The 20,379-nt window shown below is 35.0% G+C and overlaps 1 protein-coding gene across 6 annotated transcripts in view; it reads right to left on the bottom strand.

Moving 5' to 3' along the window:
* CENPP (centromere protein P) overlaps nt 1–20,356 on the bottom strand; it is a 220,403-nt gene extending 200,047 nt beyond the window's left edge. For all 6 annotated transcript variants that reach the window (XM_072959105.1, XM_006209218.4, XM_072959107.1 and 3 more), the window contains exons 1-2: nt 19,988–20,356; nt 538–719 (exon numbers count right to left, since the gene is read on the bottom strand). In XM_072959105.1, the coding sequence (XP_072815206.1) occupies nt 538–719; nt 19,988–20,178 (373 nt within the window). In that variant the 5' untranslated portion in view covers nt 20,179–20,356. The remainder of the gene's footprint in view (nt 1–537; nt 720–19,987) is intronic.
* Nucleotides 20,357–20,379: the final 23 nt, after the last annotated feature.

Here is a 20,379-nt window from a genome sequence, read left to right as displayed (position 1 = left end):
GGTTGAGCTCTTGAAATATTTATCTTGGCCACAGGCCATGTACATTAGGGGTATATCATAGATGACAAAACTCTCATGTCAGTAATGAACAATGGCTAAGATTTATAAATTAATGGCACTGCTGTTCTCAAAATCACTTATCTCAGGGATTTGGTCTGTTCCTGGAGACAACAGTTGGTACATGTATGGGGACTGAAGGAATGTGTAGCGTACTGTTTGTGTGTGTTTGCATGCAATATAGTGTGTGTCTGCAGTCAAACTGTGGTGGTTCTACATAATAAAACTGGAAAAAAAAATCACTTGCCTATTAAAGTTACTAAATGACAGAAACTGTCTTATTTACTGTCTACTTCAGGCAGCATTTAAGAGTATTACACACACTGTGACATTCAATGGATACCTGACCAAACAAATTTACCGCAACCACACATTCAAATGGTTACCACGCAGAGTTTTAATTCAATGATATGATAACCAATTTCCTATGTATAATAAGGTTAAATACAATACCACCTGTAGATTAAAATTAATGCTTACCTGTTTCTGTCATCTCAGCATTCATTATGTCCTCTGTCCTCTGGGAGTAATTTCTTATATTGATGCCAGTAAGGGTACTTAGAAACAGAAGTTCTGATTCTAAATGTCCAAGGCGACTTCTCAGATCTTTTGAAGATTCCCATCCTTCAGAATCTGACTGGCGTATTTCTTGAAATGATCTTCTAAAAAGCGAAGACCACAAATAATTACTCCAATGAAGAAACCACTCAAGTATTTCAACTAATATTTACAAATTTCTCCAAATCATTCCCATTTTGTCCTTCTGCCTTCCCATTAAAACTAAGTAAGATTTTTTTTTTCAAAACCAATGTGGCAACGATTAACACTGCAATCACTGATCTCAATATAAAACAAACCTAACCAATTTATACTACCATATTTATCTACATATTAGAAATAATTATATAAAATAAATAATAACAGGATACTCTGCAAAATTAAAATGTCCATTTAGGTTGGAATACTTAAAATGTTCCAATCTAAATGTCTGATATCCTAAGACATCTCAAACTATTTTAAAAGATATGATGAAATTAAAAACAAAATAAATTAGCCAGTTTTAACTTCAAAATCAAGTCACAAAGTGCTTTATACCAAGAAAGAGATTCTTGGGAAACTGAAAAACATAGAGGGTGAAAGGTCCAAGAGAATAACAAATAGCATAATTTCCTTAGACAACATTATAATCAAATATTCTTCACTGAGAATATATAGCTCTTATTTTCCTTGAAAAAGTAAAATTTCAGCAAATAACTGCATGAAATGCTATTTTACTTTTTGTCTTCCTTTACTGCTATCATGCTTTCAGCCCCATTCTAAAATCTACTATCTTGTCAGTATGTACTGACAAGTATATGTAGAATAGATAAACAAGATTATACTGCACAGCACAGGGAAATGTATACAAGATCTTATGGTAGTTCACGGTGAGCAAGTATGTGACTATGAATATATGTATGTTCATGTATAACTGAAAAATTGTGTTCTACACTGGAAACTGATACAACATTGTAAACTGACTGTAACTCAATAAAATAAATAAATAAATAAATAAATAAATAAATAAATAAATAAATAAATAAATAAATTCTACTATCTTAAACCATGCCTTCCTTGTATTATGGGCATGATTATCCTGATTCTCATTTGACATCTTGGGTCCTCCACTATCCCTGCTTCTTTTCTCCAACATCAGAAGAAAACCCTAACACTCTTGCTTCTGCTGTTCTAAACATGCATTTTTTTTTATTCCAGATGAATGGTTAATGATTACCCTCAGTTCTTTTAAGCCAGTAACTCCTAATGCACACCTCTAATCACATCTCTTCTTCCTGGAAGGTAGATTTAACTTGATAAACTATCAAATGTTTTTTCCTCAAATTAGCTTTTCCTCTATAAATTTCCTCACTTTTGTTAATGATAAAATCTGCCCCTTGAAATAGCAGGCTCCATTTCTCAGGGATCATCCTTGGCTCTGTTATTCCTCTCACACCTGGATCTAAGGTCATCTTTTCTGCCCCCTCAATAGCTCTTCCTCCTTCTCTATTTCTAATTCCACTACATTAGCCTATGTTCTTATGACCTTATACTATGTCTATAAAAAACAGCCTAACTTCTATTCTTCACATTGGGAATCCAAAACTTGTATAAAGTCTGTAGAAATTTTTTAACCTTTGTTTTAATGCTAATTTAAAATATCACTGTAAGTATATATTCTGTGTCATCTGACAGACTACAACACAATCTTTTTTTTTTAATTGAAGTACAATTACAATGTGTCAATTTCTGGTGTACAGCATAATGTCTCAGCCATGCATATACATATATATATATATTCGTTTTTATATTCTTTTTCATTAAAGGTTGCTACAAGATATTGAATCCAATTCCCTGTGCTATACAGAAGAAACTTTTTTTAAAATCTGTTTTTATATATAGTGGTTAACATTTGTAAATCTCAAACTCCCAAATTTATCCCTTCTCACTCCCTTTCCCTGGTAACCATAAGATTGTTTACTATGTCTATGAGTCTGTTTCTGTTTTGTACATGAGTTCACTGTGTCCTTTTTTTTCTTCCTTTTTTATCTTCCACATATGAGTGATATCACATGGTATTTTTCTTTCTCTTTCTGGCTTACTTCCCTTAGAATGATGATCTCTAGGTCCAACCATGTTGCAACAAATGATATTATTTTATTCTTTTTTATGGCTGAGTAGTATTCCATTGTACTGACATACCACAACTTCTTTATCTAGTCATCTGTCAACGGACATTTAGATACAACATACTCTTATCTATTTGTTATCATGAATTGACTTTTAAAAACTTAAACAGATAAAGCTAATGAAAAAAAGAAAAGAGATTATCTCGTATTAATGAGTTCCTTCCAAGTAAATACTAAACAATGTCACAGCAAACTATGAATGAAAATTTCAAGGTATTTCCAATAGAGCAAACTAATAAGAGAACTAAGTCATCACATTAAAGGATAGATACGCAGAACACAAGCATGAGAAAGGGGAAAATGGGGAGCTACTATTTAATGGGTACACAGTTTCACTTTGAGGCAATGAAATAGTTTTAGAAATGGATAATGGTGATAGTTGCACAACAATGTAAGCTAAACCATATACTTTAAAAGGGTTAAAATGGTAAGTTTTATGTTATGTATAATTTACCACAAAAATAAAAGGACAGCCTGCACTTTCTCATTCACAGTGGTAATTTTAACTTAATTTATTATTTGCAAATTTATCTTACAGCATACATTTTTTTTGTCCAATATCAGATGTTCACAAGAAGCTTTCTCTCGTTTAAAGGAAATTTACACAAGACATGAGTTTAAAACTCAATGATCTAGGATTCAAGGAAGATGGCAGAGCAGGAAGTACCAGGAATCTATTTCCCCAACCAGGCAGCAATTGCACTGGTAGAATCTGATACAACTTTTCTGGAACTCTGGAGACTGCTAAAGGCTTGCAACTTCATGGAGAAAGCCCAAACATAAATTACAGTAAATTTTGGGCAATTTCAGCTCTTAGCACAGGAGTAGCCACCCATGCTCTACTCCAATAACATGGCAGGCAGCTGTGCACGTTTTTGGAGAAGCCTGCAAACAACTTAGGGGAGCAAGGGTGGGCTAAAAGGACTCTGTTCCCCAAATATGGGTGCCTGTGCTCCAATTGCTGATTGCTGCTTCTGGTCACAGAGATGCAGACAAAGAGGTGGCAGCTATTGTTGCCCCTCCCCCCACTGTTGCAAGCCCCTCCCCTCTGGCTGGAGGTAAAGAGCTCTCACTCTTTGCTTCCCATCATTTTTGCCTTTTCCTTTTCAGGAGTCAGAGATTAAAGACTAGGGCATTAAAAACCAAACTAGATACACAGGGAAAATTTGAAAATGACTGCACATACCAAGGAAAGGCTCAGATAAGACATCCTTAGGCATTAAGATAACATTTCAAGCTGGCCCTCAGCACAGACAGCCTACAACAACAAAACAATCCAAAACAATAACAAAAAAGTGCAAACACTGGGGGAGGGGAGAGAATATGATTTCCAGAGTTACCATTGTTAAATTACAATGTCCAGCGTTCAACAAAGTATCACAAGGCATACAAAAACCAGAAAAGTATGGCCCATTCAAAGAAAAAAAATTCAAAAGAATTTGTCCCTGAAAAACACTTAATGGCAGATAAAGCAGACAAAGACTTTAAAACAGAGATTGTAAAGATGCTCAAAGAAATAAAGGAAGATATGGAGAAAGTTAAGAAAACAATGTGTGAACAAAATGGAAACATCAGTAAAAAGACAGAAAACTTAGAAAGAAAACAATAAGAAATTCTGAAGCTGTAAAGTACAACAGAAATAAAAAATTCACTAGAGGGATTCAAAGGCAGATTTGAGCAGGCAGAAGAAAGAATCAATGAATATGAAGATAAGACAATGAAAACTGAGACTGAGGAACAGGAAAACACTGAAGAAAAGCAAACAGACCCTCAGGGACCAGTGGGACATGACCAAAAGGACAATGTATGCACCAAGGGACAAGGGAAAGCAACAGGAAAGGGGGAGGAGAGAATATTTGAAGAAATAATGGCTAAAAATGCCCCAAACTTGATGAAAGACATGAATATAAACATTTAAGAAGCTCAACTAACTCCAAATAAAAGGAATTCAAAGAGGGCCACACTGAGACCCAAATTTTCAAAAACCAAGAATAAAGAGAGTAGCAAGAAAGAAGCAAATCATCACATTCAAGGGATCTTCAATAACTTATGAGCAGATTTCTCATCAGAAATCTTGGCGGCTAGAAGACAGTGGGCCAATATATTCAAAATGCTAAAAGAAAAAACCATCAACCAATAATCCTCTTCGGAAAAGTTTTCTTTCAAAAGTGAGGAAGAAATCAAGATACTTCAAATAAACACTAGGTGATGAAGTTTGTTTCCATTAGATATGTCCTGCAAGAAATGCTCAAGGGAGTTCTATAAAGTAAAATAAAAGTACACTAGACAGTAACATGAAGCCATGTGGAGAAATAAAGACCTCAATAAAAGTAGTACATGAACATGCAAAATCTAGTAGTAATTTAACAATGGCTTGTAAGTGAACTTTTTGTTTTCTAGATGATTTAACATTTGAAAAAATTATTAGTCTAAAGGTACTATTAGTGCAAATCTCCTCTGTTGACTCCAAATCAAGTTTTCTACAAAATTTAAGAGATTAATGCATTTTAAAGTATTAGTTTGTGTTTGGGGTCACAAAATGTATAAAGACAAAATTCTGTGACTTAAAAAACCAAAAACATACTGACAGGCATATGTAGAATAAACAAGATTATACTGTCTAGCACAGAGAAACATATACAAGATCTTGTGGTAGCTCACAGAGAAAAAAAATGTGACAATGAATATATGTATGTTCATGTATAACTGAAAAATTGTGCTCTACACTGGAATTTGACACAACATTGTAAAATGACTATAACTCAATAAAAAAAAAGTTAAAAAAAAAACAAAAACAGTGGGGATGGAGCTGCAAATAGGCAGAAATTTTGTATATTGTTGAAATTAGGCAAGTATAACTTCAAATTAAGAGTGCTGTAACTTTCTCATATTATATGTAATCCCTCTGATAACCACAAAGAAAAGTTATAGAATACACATCAAAGAAAAATTTTTAAAAATTTACACGTTTTACTCCAAAAATTCAACTACTCAAAAGAAGGCAGAAATGCAGGAAATGAGGGACCAAAAAGTTCAAAGGCATATTAAAAAAAAACCCACAAAATGACACAAGTAAAGTCTCTCCTTATCAGTACTTATTTAAATGTAAAGGGGTTTAATTCTCCAAATCTAAGACAGGGATTAGGAAAATTCATAAAAACCACACGATCCAACCGTATCAAATACCAAAAGGATGGAAAAACATACTTCATGCTCAAAGCAGCAGTGGGGATACTAATATCAGACAAAATGGACTTTAACTCAAAAAAGGCTGTAAGTGATAAAGAAAAAAATCATATATTAATGAAAGGTTCAATAGAGTAAGACATAAAAACTGTAAACATTTACACACCTAACGACAGACTATAAATTCAACTATCCCTTAGTATTTGCCGGAACCAGTGCCCACTACAAATGACAAAATATGTGGATGCAGAACCTGCAGATACGAACCTGTGGATACAGAGGGTTGACTATATTTTGAAGCAAAAACTGACAGAATTAAAGGGAGAAACAGTTCTACACTAACAGCTCAAAATGGCTACATAAGAGGATCCTGAATTCACCTCCTCGCAGAGTCACACCAAATCTACACCTACATATGAAATAACTTTCTCTGAAAGAAACGCAGGAACAAGCTGGGCTACTTCTGCACATCAGGTAAACGAGAAAAAGCCCACGTGGAAATGGATGGTAGAGGCTGAGACAGTCTCCCCACCAAAGCCAGCCCCCAGGTGGCAACCCACAGTCGAGGGGGACTAACGACCCTGACATGCTCCTTGAGGAGTGAAAGGTGTGACCACGGCTGGCACCTGAACTTTTAAGACCAAGCACCTGAGATGCAAGCCCCTAAAATATCTAGCTTTGAGAGCCAAAGAGGCTTGTGGGTCCACGAGACCCACAAGGCTGTAAGGGAACAGAGAAACAGTTTTTAAACAACTCATACGCACAGACTCACCTATCTCAGAATCCAGCGTAGAGGCAGCCAATAGAATATCAACCTGTGTTTCTGTGAAAGAAGCCTATTCTCTTACCTTAAAGCTTTGGCCTCAAGGGCGGCCTTCTAATTTAACAACAGACGGAAGTCTACTCAAATACCTCCAAAGACAGAGTCTAGTGAGCATGATCTTTGCATTCTCTGTCTCACTCCAGGTCACTAGTATCTCCTGGAAAGGAGTTTGTGCACTCTCTGGTGCCCTGATTTTTGTGGCTGCCGCCCAAGGGAACACCTCTTGATCACCAGGCTCTGGATGCCTGCGAAACTTTCAGCAGAACTTATTGTGGGTCCCGTAACACTGTAACAAAAGGAGAAACAGTTCTTAAATGACTACTAGCCCCAGGGCACAATGTGGATATGGCAGACTAAAATGTACTCCTAGTCTCACTGTAAAAGAGACAAGCTTATCTTCTCTTAAAACACACAATCAAGTTTGTATTCTATGCCTGTGAGTCTGTTTCTGTTTTGTATTTATGTTCTTTTTTTTATCGTTGCCAAGGGGGCGGGGGGTGGGAAGGGATAGCCTGGGAGTTCAAAATTTGTAGATACTGACAGGCATATGTAGAACTGATAAACAAGATTATACTGTATAGCACAGGGATATATATACAAGATCTTGTGGTGGCTCACAGTGGAAAAAAAAGTGACAATGAATATATGCATGCTCATGTATAACTGAAAAATTGTGCTTTACACTGAAATTTGACACAACATTGTAAAATGACTATAACTCAATAAAAAAATATTTTAAAAAACACACACACACATTCAAGTCCCAATTGCAATCCTCTGAAAAGACTGAGGAAGTCAGAGGATGCCATTTTCATGCCCTCCCTCTGGCCAGGCCCAAGTCATCAGTGTCCCCAAGATAGGGGCTTGTTCATCCTCACTGTGGTGAATGTCATCCAGAGGACATATCCATTCATAGCCTGGCTATGGTGGCCAGCAGGGCTTGTGTTCATAACTTCAGCAGAAAAATAGCAAAGAAACACTTCTTACTTGGCTATCACAAAGCCTCGGGGCAGAAGGAGCAGACAAATACACCCATCTCCCAACTTTCCTTGAAAGAGGTATATTTGGATACTTTAAAAGCTCCTCCCTGAGGGAACTGTCTCCAATCAGAGTGAATCTATCTGTTGACTGAGAACCTCCCCTCTGGGACACTGACAAGTCTTGGGCATACCCTCAACTATTGAGAGCAACTAAAAAAATGTACGCTGCTTGGACAACGCCAAGGTTTGAGAGAAAACCAAGACCAAGGGCAAGGTTGAATGATAAGTTTCATCTACCATACGAGGTCACTCCTTCAAGACTGCGAGAGAGGGTTGTTTTATTTAATACACAGAAACCAACACAGAGAGTCAAGAGTATGAACAAACACAGGAATATGTTCCAAATTAAAGAATAAGATAAAACTTGAAGAAAACACCTTAATGAAATACAGATAAATGGGTTACCTTTTAAGTCGTTTAAAATAATGATCATAAAGATGCTCACAGAGCTCAGGAGAACAATGGATGAACAAAATGAGAATTTCAACAAAGGGACAGAAACTATACGAAAGTATCATTTCTTCTAGGTTGTCCAATTTGTTACCATACAGTTGTTCATAGTATACTCTCACGGTTTTTTGTTTTTCTGTGGTATTTGTTGTAGTTTTCTTCATTTTCATTTCTTACTTCGTTTATTTGTATCCTCTCTCTTCTTGGTGAGCCTGGCCAGAGGCTTGTTGGTTTTGTTTACTCTTTCAAAAAACCAGCTCTTGGTTTGATCGATTTTTTCTATTGTTTTTTAATCTCTATTTATTACCTCCCTGATCTTTATTATCTCTTTCCTTCTGCTGACTTTAGGTTTTCCTTTTCTAATTCTTTTAGGTGGTAGGTTAGGCTGTTTATTTGAGATTGTTACTGCTTTTTGAGGAAGGCCTATATCACTATGAACTTTCCTCTTAGGACCGCTTTTGCTGCAACCCATAGGTTTTGTGTGGTTGTGTTTTGATTGTCATTTGTCTCAAGGTATTTTAAAATTTCATCTTCAATTTTTATACTGTACATCAGAAATTGACACAACATTGTAAACTGACTATAATTCAATTTAAAAACATATTTAAATTAATAAAAGTTTTTAAAATTAAAGATTCATGAGTTAAAATACTCCAGTGCGTATTCAGCTCTACCACTGATTAACTATGAGCCCTTAGCCAAGTTACTTAACTTCTCTAGACTTCAGCTTCCTAATCTGTAAAATAAGAATGATAGTAGTTAATATTCCCTAGGATTGTTACGAAGTTGAAATGAGTTAGTATTTGTTAAGTATTAAGAACACTTTCTAGCATATATAATAAGAGCTTTTAAAATGTTAGTCATTTTAAAAAATTTATTGCATTGGCTAAAATTCATAGAATTATGTTTATAAGTGATGAAAATAGGGCATGTAGTAAGTCTCTAAAGTTTTCCATTCTTTTCTGCTTTTCCACAATTTAATCTGTCTCTTCCTAAATTACTATGTTGTACACACGTGTGTTCTTAAAAGAAACATAGCTGCATTTTATGAAATGTTACTTGGAATCTATTAAAAAGTTTAAAATAGCAGTTTTATTCTTTAGTCTGTGACCACGAAATTATTATAATAAATTTCTCAATGTTGAATCACTTGTACATTCCTAGTATAAACATCATTTGTTGTATTATTCTGTTTTGTTGATTTCTACAGTCCTGTATTTAGTATTTCAGTGAATTTTAGCAATTTCTGTGCTACTTTTGTTAGTGTTTTTAAATTTTTTGTTTTTTAGTATTATACTTTTCATTAAGTGAATAAGAAAAGCAAAAAAAAGAATAGAAGTCATGGACCTGAAGATAACAATAACTGAACTGAAATAATTCCTAGAGAGGTTCAACATCAGACTAAATGAAGCAGTAACAAAGATCAGTGAAGTTATCCAATCAGAGCAGCAAAAAGGAAAATGAAATGAAACGAAAAGAAGCTAAAATAGCTAAACAGACTTATGGGGCAAATGGACCAACATTCAAATTATAGGGGTCCCAGAAGGAAAGGAGCAAAAGAAAGGAGCAGAAAACTTATATGAAGAAATAGTGGCAGATCTGGGGAAAGAAACAGACATCAGATACAGGAAGAGTACAAAGTACCAAATAAGAGAAACCCAAAGAGATCTACATCAAGATACATTAAAATTAAAATACCAAAAGTTCAACAGAAGGGAACCCCAAAATACTATCAGATTTTTCAGCAGAAACTTTGCAGGCCAGAAGGAAGTGGTATGATATACTCAAGGGCTAACAGACAAAAACTGCAAACCACTAATATCCTACTGGCAGAGCTCTCCTTCAGAACTGAAGCAGACATAGTTTTCCAGACAAACAAAAGCTAAAGGAGTTCATCACTACCAGACAGGCCTTACAAGAAATGTTATAAAAAAATTCTCTACCCTGAAGCAAAAAGTCACTAAGTAGTAGCAGGAAATATGAAAGTGTAATTCTCACTGGTAAAGGTAAGTATATTGAAGAATTCAGAATAATCCAATGGTGCAATGGTGGTGTGTTAATCACTAAAAAGCTAATACAAATGTTAAAAAACAAAAATAGTAAAATAACTATAACTATATACTTTGTTATGGTATACACAATATAAGAAGATCTAAGTTATGACATCAAAAACATAAAACATTGGGGAGAGGGAGTAAAAATATAGAGCTTCAGAATGTGTAAGAACGTAAGTTATCACCAACTTAAAACAGATCATTATAAACATGTTTTATGCAATTCTCATGACAACTACAAAGCAAAAAAGCTCTGATACATAAAAGATAAAAACAATGGAATCTAAGCATATAACTGTAGAAAATCAACAAATCACAAAAGTAGAGAGCGAGAGAGGAAGAACAAAACATAGGAATTACAAAACTTTCAGAAAACAATAAAATGGCAGTAAGCACATACCTATCAATAATTACTTTAAATGTAAATGGGCTAAATTCTCCAATCAAAAAATACAGATTGGTTGACTAGATTTAAAAAGAGACCCATTTACATGCTGCCTATAAGATACTCACTTCAGATACAAGGACACACACACTGAAAGTGAAGGGATGGAAAAATATTTCATACAAATGGAAGCTAAAAGAACACTAAAATAGCATATTTATATCAGAAAAAAAAGACTTTAAGACAAAGATTGTAATAAGAGACAAAGATGGTCATTATATAATAATAAAGTTAATGCAACAAGAGGACACATTATTAAATATTTATGCAGTCAATATAGGAGAACCCAAATATATAAAACAAATATTAACAGACCTCAAAGAAGGAAATAGACAGCAATACAACAATAGTAGAGGATTTTAGTACACTACTTACATCAATATATAGATCACCCAGAGAGAAAAGCAATTAAGGAAACACTGGCCTCATAGAACACATTTAGACCATAAGATCTTAACAGACATATACAGAACATTCCACTCAAATGAAAGAGTACACATTCCTCTCAAGTGCACAAAGCACATTCTCCAGGATGGGTTATCTGTTAAGCCACAAAACAAGTTTCAATAAAGTTAAGAAGACTGAAATTATATCAATCATTTTTTCCAACCACAATGCTATTACACTAGAAAATTGACAAATTTACAAATATGCAGGACTGAAACAACATTCTACTGAATATGACTGAATGGGTCAAAAGAAAAATCAAAAAAGAAGTCAAAAAATACCTTAAGACAAACGAAAACAGAAATAAAACACACCAAACTATTGGCTACAGCAAAAGCAGTTTTCAGACGAAAGTTCATAGCAATAACTGCCTATGTTAAAAAGCAACAACAAAAAATCTCAAATGAAAAACTGAACTTTACATCTCAAGGAACTAGAAAAAGAAGAACAAATAAAGCCCAAAATTAGTAGAGGGAAATATCAAAAATGAGAGAAGGGATAAAAATGAAATACAGCCTAAAGAGGTGATAGAAAAAAATCAAGGAAACCAAGAGCTGATTTTTTAAAAAGGTGAACTAAACAGACAAAACTTTAGCTAGAATCATCAAAAAGAAAGAGAGAGAGAACACAAATAAAATCAAAATGAAAGAAGAGATGTTATAACTGACACCACAGAAATACAGAGGAAACTACTTACATCCTAAGAAAAGTAAGAAAAATTATATGACAACAAACTGGACAATCTAGAAAAAAATGGAAAAACTTCTAGAAACATAAAACAAGACTGAATCACAAAAAAAAAGAGAGAGAGAAAATCTAAACAGACCAACTACTAATAAGGAGCTTGAATTAGTATTTAAAATCCTACCCACAAACAAAAGTCCTGGACCAGATGGCTTCACTGATGAATTCTACCAAATATTTAAAGAAGCAAACCAATCCCAAACTCTTGCAAAAAACAGAAGAGAGGGAAGACTTACAAACTCATTTTATGAGGCCATCGTTACTCTGATACCAAACTCAGGCATGGACACTACAAGAAAATTACAAGGTATATACCCCTGAAGAACATAAATGTAAAAAACCTTCAACAAAGCATTAGCAAAGCTAATTCAGCAATACATTAAGGAATACACATCAGGATAAAGTGGGATTCAGCACTGGAATGGAAGGATGGTTCAAATCTGCAAATCAATGTGCTACACTCCATGAACAAAATTAAGGATAAAAACAGTATCATCACCTCAACAGATGCAGAAAAAAGTCTGACAAAATTCAACATCCATTTATGATAAAACCTCAACAAAGTGGTTACAGAGGGAACATACCTGAAAATAATAAAAGGCATATGATGAGTCCAAGACTAACATCATGCTCAAGAGTGAAAAGCTGAAAGCTTTTCCCCTGAGATCAGGAGTAAGACAAAGGATGCCCACTTTAACCTCATTTATTCAACATAGTATTGGAAGTCTTAGCCAGAACAATTAGACAAGAAAAAGAAATAAAAGGCATCCAAATCAGAAAGGAAGAAGTCAAACAGTCAAATTTGCACATGACATATTATTTAGAGGAAACCCCAAAGACTCTACCATAAAACTGTTAAAACTAGTTAAGAAGAGAGAGAGAGAGAGAGAGAGAGAGAGAGAGAAAGAAAGAAAGAAAGAAAGAAAGAAAGAAAGAAAGAAAGAAAGAAAGAAAGAAAGAAAGAAAGAAAGAAAGAAAGAAGGAAAGGAAGGAAGGAAGGAAGGAAGGAAGGAAGGAAGGAAGAAAAGAAAGAAAGAAAGAAAGAAAGAAAGAAAGAAAGAAAGAAAGAAAGAAAGAAACAGACGAAGGAAGGGGAAGGAAGGAAGGAAGAAAAACAAAAAACTCAGTAAAGTTGCAGGATACAAAATCAATACAAAAATCTGTTGTGTTTCTATGCATAATAACAAACTATCAGAAAAAAGAAAATAAGAAAACAATCCCACTTATAACTGTACCATAAAGAATAAAATACCTAGGAATAAATTTAACAAAGGAGTAAAAGACCTGTACATTGAAAATTATAAGACATTGATGAAAAAAGCTGAAGAAATACTAATATTTGAAAAGATATTTCATGCTCCTGGATAAGAAGAATTAATATTGTTAAAATGTCCATACTACCCAATGCAATCACCAGATTCAATAAAATCTCCATCAAAAGTGCAATAGCATTTTTCACAGAAATAGAAAAAATAATTCTAATATTTGTATGTAACCACAAAAGACCTGGAATAGCCAAAGAAATCTTGAGAAAGAAGAACAATCCTGGAGGCATCATATGTCTTGATTTCAAACTATATTACAAAGCTACAGTAATCAAAACAATATTGTATTGTCATAAAAACAGACACACAGATCAGTAGAACAGAAAAGGGAGCTCAGAAATAAACTACATATGGTCAATTAATTTATGACAAAGAAGCCATGAATACACAATGGGGAAAGGACAGTTTCTTCAATAAATGGCTTGGGAAAACTGGACAGCCACAAGCAAAAGAATGAAACGGAACCACTACCTTACACAATACACAAAAGTTAACTTAAAATGGATTAAAGATCCCAAACAATAAAACTCCTAGAAGGAAACATAGGTAGTAAGCTCCTTGACATTACTCCTGTCAATAAGTTTTGGATTTGCCACCAAAAATTAAGGCAATAAAAGCTAAAATAAACTAAAATAAAATAAGTGGAACTACATCAAATTAAAAAGCTTCTAGAAAGCAAATGAACAAAGGGAACAAAGGGAAAAGGCAACCTATAGAGTGAAAGAAAATATTTGCAAATCATATATTTCATAAGGGGTCAATATCCAAAATGTATAAAGAACTCATACAAATAAATAGCAAAAAAATAATTAAAATATACAATCTGATTTAAAAATGCACAAAGGATTTCAATAGACATTTTTTTCAAAGAAGACATACAGAAGGCCAATCAAAATCACAATGATTTGTAACCTAACACCTGCTAGAATGGTTATCATCAAAATGCAAGAAATAACAAATGTGGGTGAGGATGTGGAGAAATAAGAATCTGTGTATTCTTGGAGGCAATGTAAATATACTAGTGCAGGCACTGTGGAAAACAGTATGGAGGTTCCTTACAAAGTTAAAAATAGAACTACCATATGATAAGCAATTTTACTGCTGGTTATTTATCCAAAGGATAACTAACAAAAACACTAACTCAAAAAGATACTGCATTATTCCAAACCACACATATGGAATGTTATTCAGCCATAAATCTTGCCATTTGCAACAACATGGATGGACCTTGAGGGCATTATGCTAAATGAAGTCAGACAGAGAAAGACAAATACTGTGCGATCTCACATACATGCAGAATCTAAGAAACAACAAAAACAAAGTAAAAAACAAGTTCATAGATACAGAGAATAGATTGATAGTTGCCAGAGGCAAGGGGTCGGGGATGAAGGATGCGTGAGGGTGGTCAGAAAGTACAAACCTCCAGTTATAAAATAAATCAGTCATGGGGATCTAATGTACAGCATGGTGACTATGTTTAATAATACTGTGTTATATATTTGAAAGTTGCTAAGAGAGTAAATCTTCAAAGTTCTTATCACAAAAAAAATTTTGTATGGTGATGGATATTAAGAATTTCTTGTGATCACTTTTAGTGTATACAAATATGAAATCATTATGTCGTACACCTGAAAATAAAATGTTATAAGTCAAATATAGCTCAATAAAAACAAAATAACAGTTGGAGACTTCAATTCCCCACTTAGAATGATGGAAAGAAGCACCAGGTAGATCATAAGTAAGCAATAAAGAACTTAAACAACACAATACACAATTAACTTTAACAAAATATACAGAACACTCTACACAAGAGAAAACAAATTATTGTAAAGTGCAGATGGTACATTTTCCAGGATAGATCAGATGATATATTGGGCAACAAATTAAGTTTCAGCGGATTTTAAAACACAGGTATTCTACAAAGTATTTTCTCCACCCACAGTGAGATGAAGTTAGAAATCAGTAACAGAAGGAAAACTAAAAAATTCATGAAATTGTGAAATTAAACAGCACATTTAAAAATAACCAATAATAAAGAAGAAATCACAAAGGAAATAAGAAAATATTTAAAGACCAATAAAAATGAAAACACAACATATCAAAACTTAGGGGACACAGCAAATGGAGTGCTAAGGACACTTCTAGCTATAAACACTTACATGTAAAAAACAAGAAGGATCTCACATCAACAACCTAGTGGTAAAACTTAAGAAACTAGAAAAAGAATGAACTAAACCCAAAGCTAGCAGAGGGAAGGAAATGATAAAGATTAGAGCAGAGATCGATGAAATAGACATTAAGAAACGGGAAAATCAATGAAACAAAAAATTGGCTCTTTGAAACAAAAATGAAATTGACAAGCCTTTAGCTAGGTGGACTGAAAAAAAAGTGATGGCTCAAATACTAAAATCAGAAACGAAAGGGGGGGCATTCCTTTGAAATTCCAAATGAAAGGGGGTTTCTGTAAAAATAAAAAGCATTGAGAGTACTATGAACAAATGTACAATAATAAATCGGATAACCTACTTGAAATGGCCAGATTTCTAGAACCAAAGATTAAATCATGAAGAAACAAACAAAAAAAAAAAACCCCAAAACAGAATAGACCTAAAACTAGTGAGGAGATTGAATCAGTAAGCAAAAATCTCCCAATACAGAAACACTTTGGACCTGATGGCCTCAATGTTGAATTCTACCAAACATAAAGAAGAACTAATACCAATCCTCAACCTTTCCCAAAAAAATTGAAGAGGAGCAAACACTTTGTAACTCAATCTATTAGGCTGGCATTAACCTGATACCAAAGCCAGACAAAGACACTACAAGAAAGCTATAGACCAATATTGCTTATAAACACTGATGTAAAAATCCTGAATAAAACAGCAGCAAATCAAATTAAGCAGTATATTAAAAGGATTATACATCATGACCAAATGAGATTTACTCCTGTAGTTCAGCATAGGAAATTCAATCAATGAAATAGATCACTTTAACAGAATGAAGGAAAAAAAAAACATAACCATCTTAACTGGTGCAGAAAAAGCATTTGACAAAATTCAACACCTTTTCATTTAAAAAGAAAAATCGAAACACTAAAAAAACTAGGAACAGAAAGGAACTACCTCACATAGTAAAAACTATATGTGATTAACCCACTGCAAACATCATAATCCACAGTCAAAGACTGAAAGCTTTTCCTGTAAGATCAGGAACAAGAATGCAGCTTTCACCACTTCAACTCAACATAATACTGAAAATTCTAGGTATAGCAATTAGGCAAGAAAAAGAAACAAAAGGCATCCAAATTGGAAAGGAAGAAGTAAATTATCTGCTTCCAGGTGGAATAATCTTATATGTATATAACCCTAAAGATTCTACAAAAAAAAAAAAAGTGGCAGAACTAATAAATGAATTCAGCAAAGGAGGGGGACATCAAGTCATCACATGAAAATCAGATGCATTTCTACACCTCAACAATGAACAATCTGTAAAGGAAATTACAACAACAATTTCACTTGCAATGCCATCAAAAAAGAATATAGTACACGAGAATTACCGTAATCAAGAAGGTAAAAGACTTGTCCAATGAAAAGTACAAAACATCAATGAAAGAAAATAAAGAAGACATAAATAAATGGAAACGCATCTCATGTTCATGGATTAGAAGATAATGTTATCAAAAGGTCAGTATTACCCAAAGCAGGTTCAATGCAATGCCTGATTTCAAAGTTACAGTCATCAAAACAGTGTGGTGTTGGCATAAGGACAGACATACAGCTGAATGGAATAGAATAAGAGAAGCCAGAAATAAACCCTCACACAAATGATCAAATGATTTTTGACTAGTGTGCCAATACCATTCAAATTATGCTGGGAAAACTGGATATCCACATGCAAAAATAATGAAACTGGACCCTTATCTAAGATATAAAAACTAACTCAAACTGTTTCAAAGGCGTAAACGTAAGACCTAGAACAATGAAACTCTTAAAAAACAGGATAAAAGCTTCACGACATTTCATTTGTCAATGATTTCATGGATATATCTGATACCAAAAGCATGGATAATGAAAGAAAAAATAGACAAACTGAACTTCATGAAAAAAATTTTAAATTGTACATCAAAAAACACTATTAAAAGAGTAGAAACGCAACCCACAGAATGGGGGAAAATATTTTTAATCATAGATATGATAAGGGATCAATATCCAAAACATATAGAGAACTCCTAAAACTCAACTTTAAAGACCCAAACAGCCTGATTCAAAAATGGGCAAAAGACCTGAATAGACATTTCTCCAAAGAAGATATACAAATGGTCAATAAGTACATGAAAAGATACTCAACATCACTAATCATTAGGGAAATGCAAAACAAAACTATAGTTAGATACAACCTCCTACCCATTAGAAGAGCTACTATCAAAAAAAGAGATGTGTCAGTGAAGATGTGGAGAATCTGGAACACTTGTGGATTATCAGTGGGATCATAAAATGGTTCCACCACTATGGAACAGAGTGTGGAGGTTCCTCAGAAAATTTAAAAATAGAATTAACATATGATCCAGCAACTCCACTTCTTGGTATATATCCAAAGAATTGAAAGCAGGGTCTCAAATAAATATTTGTACACCCATGTTCATACCAGGACTACTCACAATAGCTGAAACATGGAAGCAACGCAAATATCTACTGACAGATGAACAGATAAGTAAAATGTGGTATATGTATACAAGAAAATATTACTCAGCCTGAAAAAGGAAGGAAATTCTGCAATGTGCTATAATATAGATGAACCTTAAGGATATTATGCTAAGTGAAATGAGCCAGTCACAAAAAGATAAATATGTATGATTCCACTTACATGAGGTACCTAGAGAAGTCAAATTCATCAAGACAGAAAATAGAATGGTGATCGCCAGGGACTAAAGGAGTTGGGGAATGGGAATTATTGTTTAATGGGTATAGAGTTCTAGTTTTACAAAATGTAAAGAGTTACAGGAAAAGATGGAGGTAATAGATGCACAATATTATGAATGTAATATCACTTACATGTACACTTAAAAATTGCTAAAATAATATATTTATATTATATGTAATTTATTGTGATTAAAAAAAAAAAGCTTGGTACACAGGTCCTACACTTCCTTCTCCATCACAGTGAAAAGAAACTTTACGTTAAATTCAAAGTCCCTGGATTGACATTATCTTCCATAATCTGGATTCTTCCCGACTTTCTCAATTTGATCACTGACAAGGCCCAATGAATAGTCTACATAGTATCCTGAGCTCAAAATGACATACTGTAGCCCGTAAAGAAATCATCTTTTGTTACAGTGCTTCTCAAACTTCCAAATGTGCGTAAGATTATCGAGGTCTTGTTAAAAAGCAGATTCTGACTCAATAGGTCATAGTCAGGCTGAAATCTGTATTTCTGGTCAACTCCTAAGTGATACTAATGCTTCCAGTTAGTGGAGAACATCTGGAGTAGCACGGGTTCCAAAAATACATTTACCCCTTCACTTGTGGAGGAACATATTTGTTCCCTGTTCACCTGCTTCCCTTTCCCTATTACTAGTCCAGCCTCCTCTACCTTCATGATCCCAACCAACATGCATCACTTTCTTTAATTTCTCGAATTCTACCAACTCTTCTCCAGTTAGTTCAGGAAAATCTCATTCTCTCCACATCTATGTCAAGTCAGTACTGACTAAAATCTGAAGACAGTTTCTGCTTTCAAGCTGCTTGCAAGTTTGAGACAATAGGTACATAATTAACTGTTATAGGCTCTTTCCCTCCTTCTTTCAGTTAAGCAAAGTATGCGGACTTTGAAGTTTGATTCTTGGGTTCCAATCCAGGTCTGACACTTATTTTCCCTGAGACCTTGGGCAAGCAACTTAACTTCTCTGAGCCTCAATTTCTTTAACTTGAAAACGGGGTTAACAGCTTGTCATAGGTATTAAAAAAAAACGATGCACATAAAGACCTTTGCATTTCTCAGTCTGGTACTTAGCAAGCAATCGACAGACCCTGGCTATAACTAGTTAAGTCAAAGACGTTAAGATGCCACTGCTCTGTGGCAGATAGAATTTATTTCTATTAGTGCACACGGTTCCACTCTCCTTTAGACAGGGAGTTTCTCCCCTTCCCTTACAAGGATGCTTCCCCATCTGCAGGCAATGGACAACCACCTTCGCAACTTTTGCCAAATTTTCCTATAGACTACATTACCTATTTTTCTATCAAATTACTTTTTACCTAATTATTTCTCAAAGGAAATTTCTTATCACTACCGTAAACGAAAAATCAACATCATTTGCCATAGTTAGGTGAAACAAATACCATGAAACCAAAGTTATTAAATCTCAACTTTATACTGCTACCCACTAAATTTAGGCAAGGCTGCTAAAGCGATAAGCAAAACTTCCACCTTGACAGTTATCAGCAAGAGAAAGAGAATTTCAAGGAAAACATCTTTCCCATGACTGCGATTAAACCAGTTAACATACGGTAATGCGTTTACAACCGGGCCCATGCGTGGGCTCATCTCTCCCAGCACTGCAGTTACAGACAGAAAAAGGGTTCCAGCCCACGTCTGGTAGTCTGGAAAGGTCTGTGGGGACGTCTGGGCCCCTACAGTGGAGTGGTATTTTTTTTACCCTTCACACCAGGCCTGAGGAAGGCCACGTACCGGACTCGGGTGGTGTCTACCCCGGGATCCGGCAGCTCCACGCAGGCCCGCCTCAAGGCCGTGATTTCGGCTTCCAAGGCGCGGGTCTCGGCACGAAGAGAATCCATAGCGAGGCCCCGACTGGAAGCTGCCTTTAGCCGGCGCGCCCCTTCAGACACCTTCAAGCCGCCCGCGCTGCTGGCGGGAACCATCGCGGAGCTCGGCGGGGGAGGCAAGGGAACCACGCGCGATCCCCGCGCATATAACCCGCGCTCGCCAGCATCGCGGGACCGTTTTCGTGCCTGCGCACTTTTCTACAGCTGCCCCCCAGCAGTCCCCATTCTTCAAGAGAGTGGAGTCCCTCCAACCCGAAACCCAGGGGCGCGGCTGTCCACCCCGCTCCGGTGGCGCCA

This window comes from Vicugna pacos, chromosome 4 (assembly GCF_048564905.1).
Source record: "Vicugna pacos chromosome 4, VicPac4, whole genome shotgun sequence".
In the NCBI taxonomy this organism is placed as follows: domain Eukaryota; kingdom Metazoa; phylum Chordata; class Mammalia; order Artiodactyla; family Camelidae; genus Vicugna; species Vicugna pacos.
The sequence above is the reverse complement of the archived record's forward strand: the minus strand, read 5'-3'. Positions and strand labels throughout refer to the sequence as shown.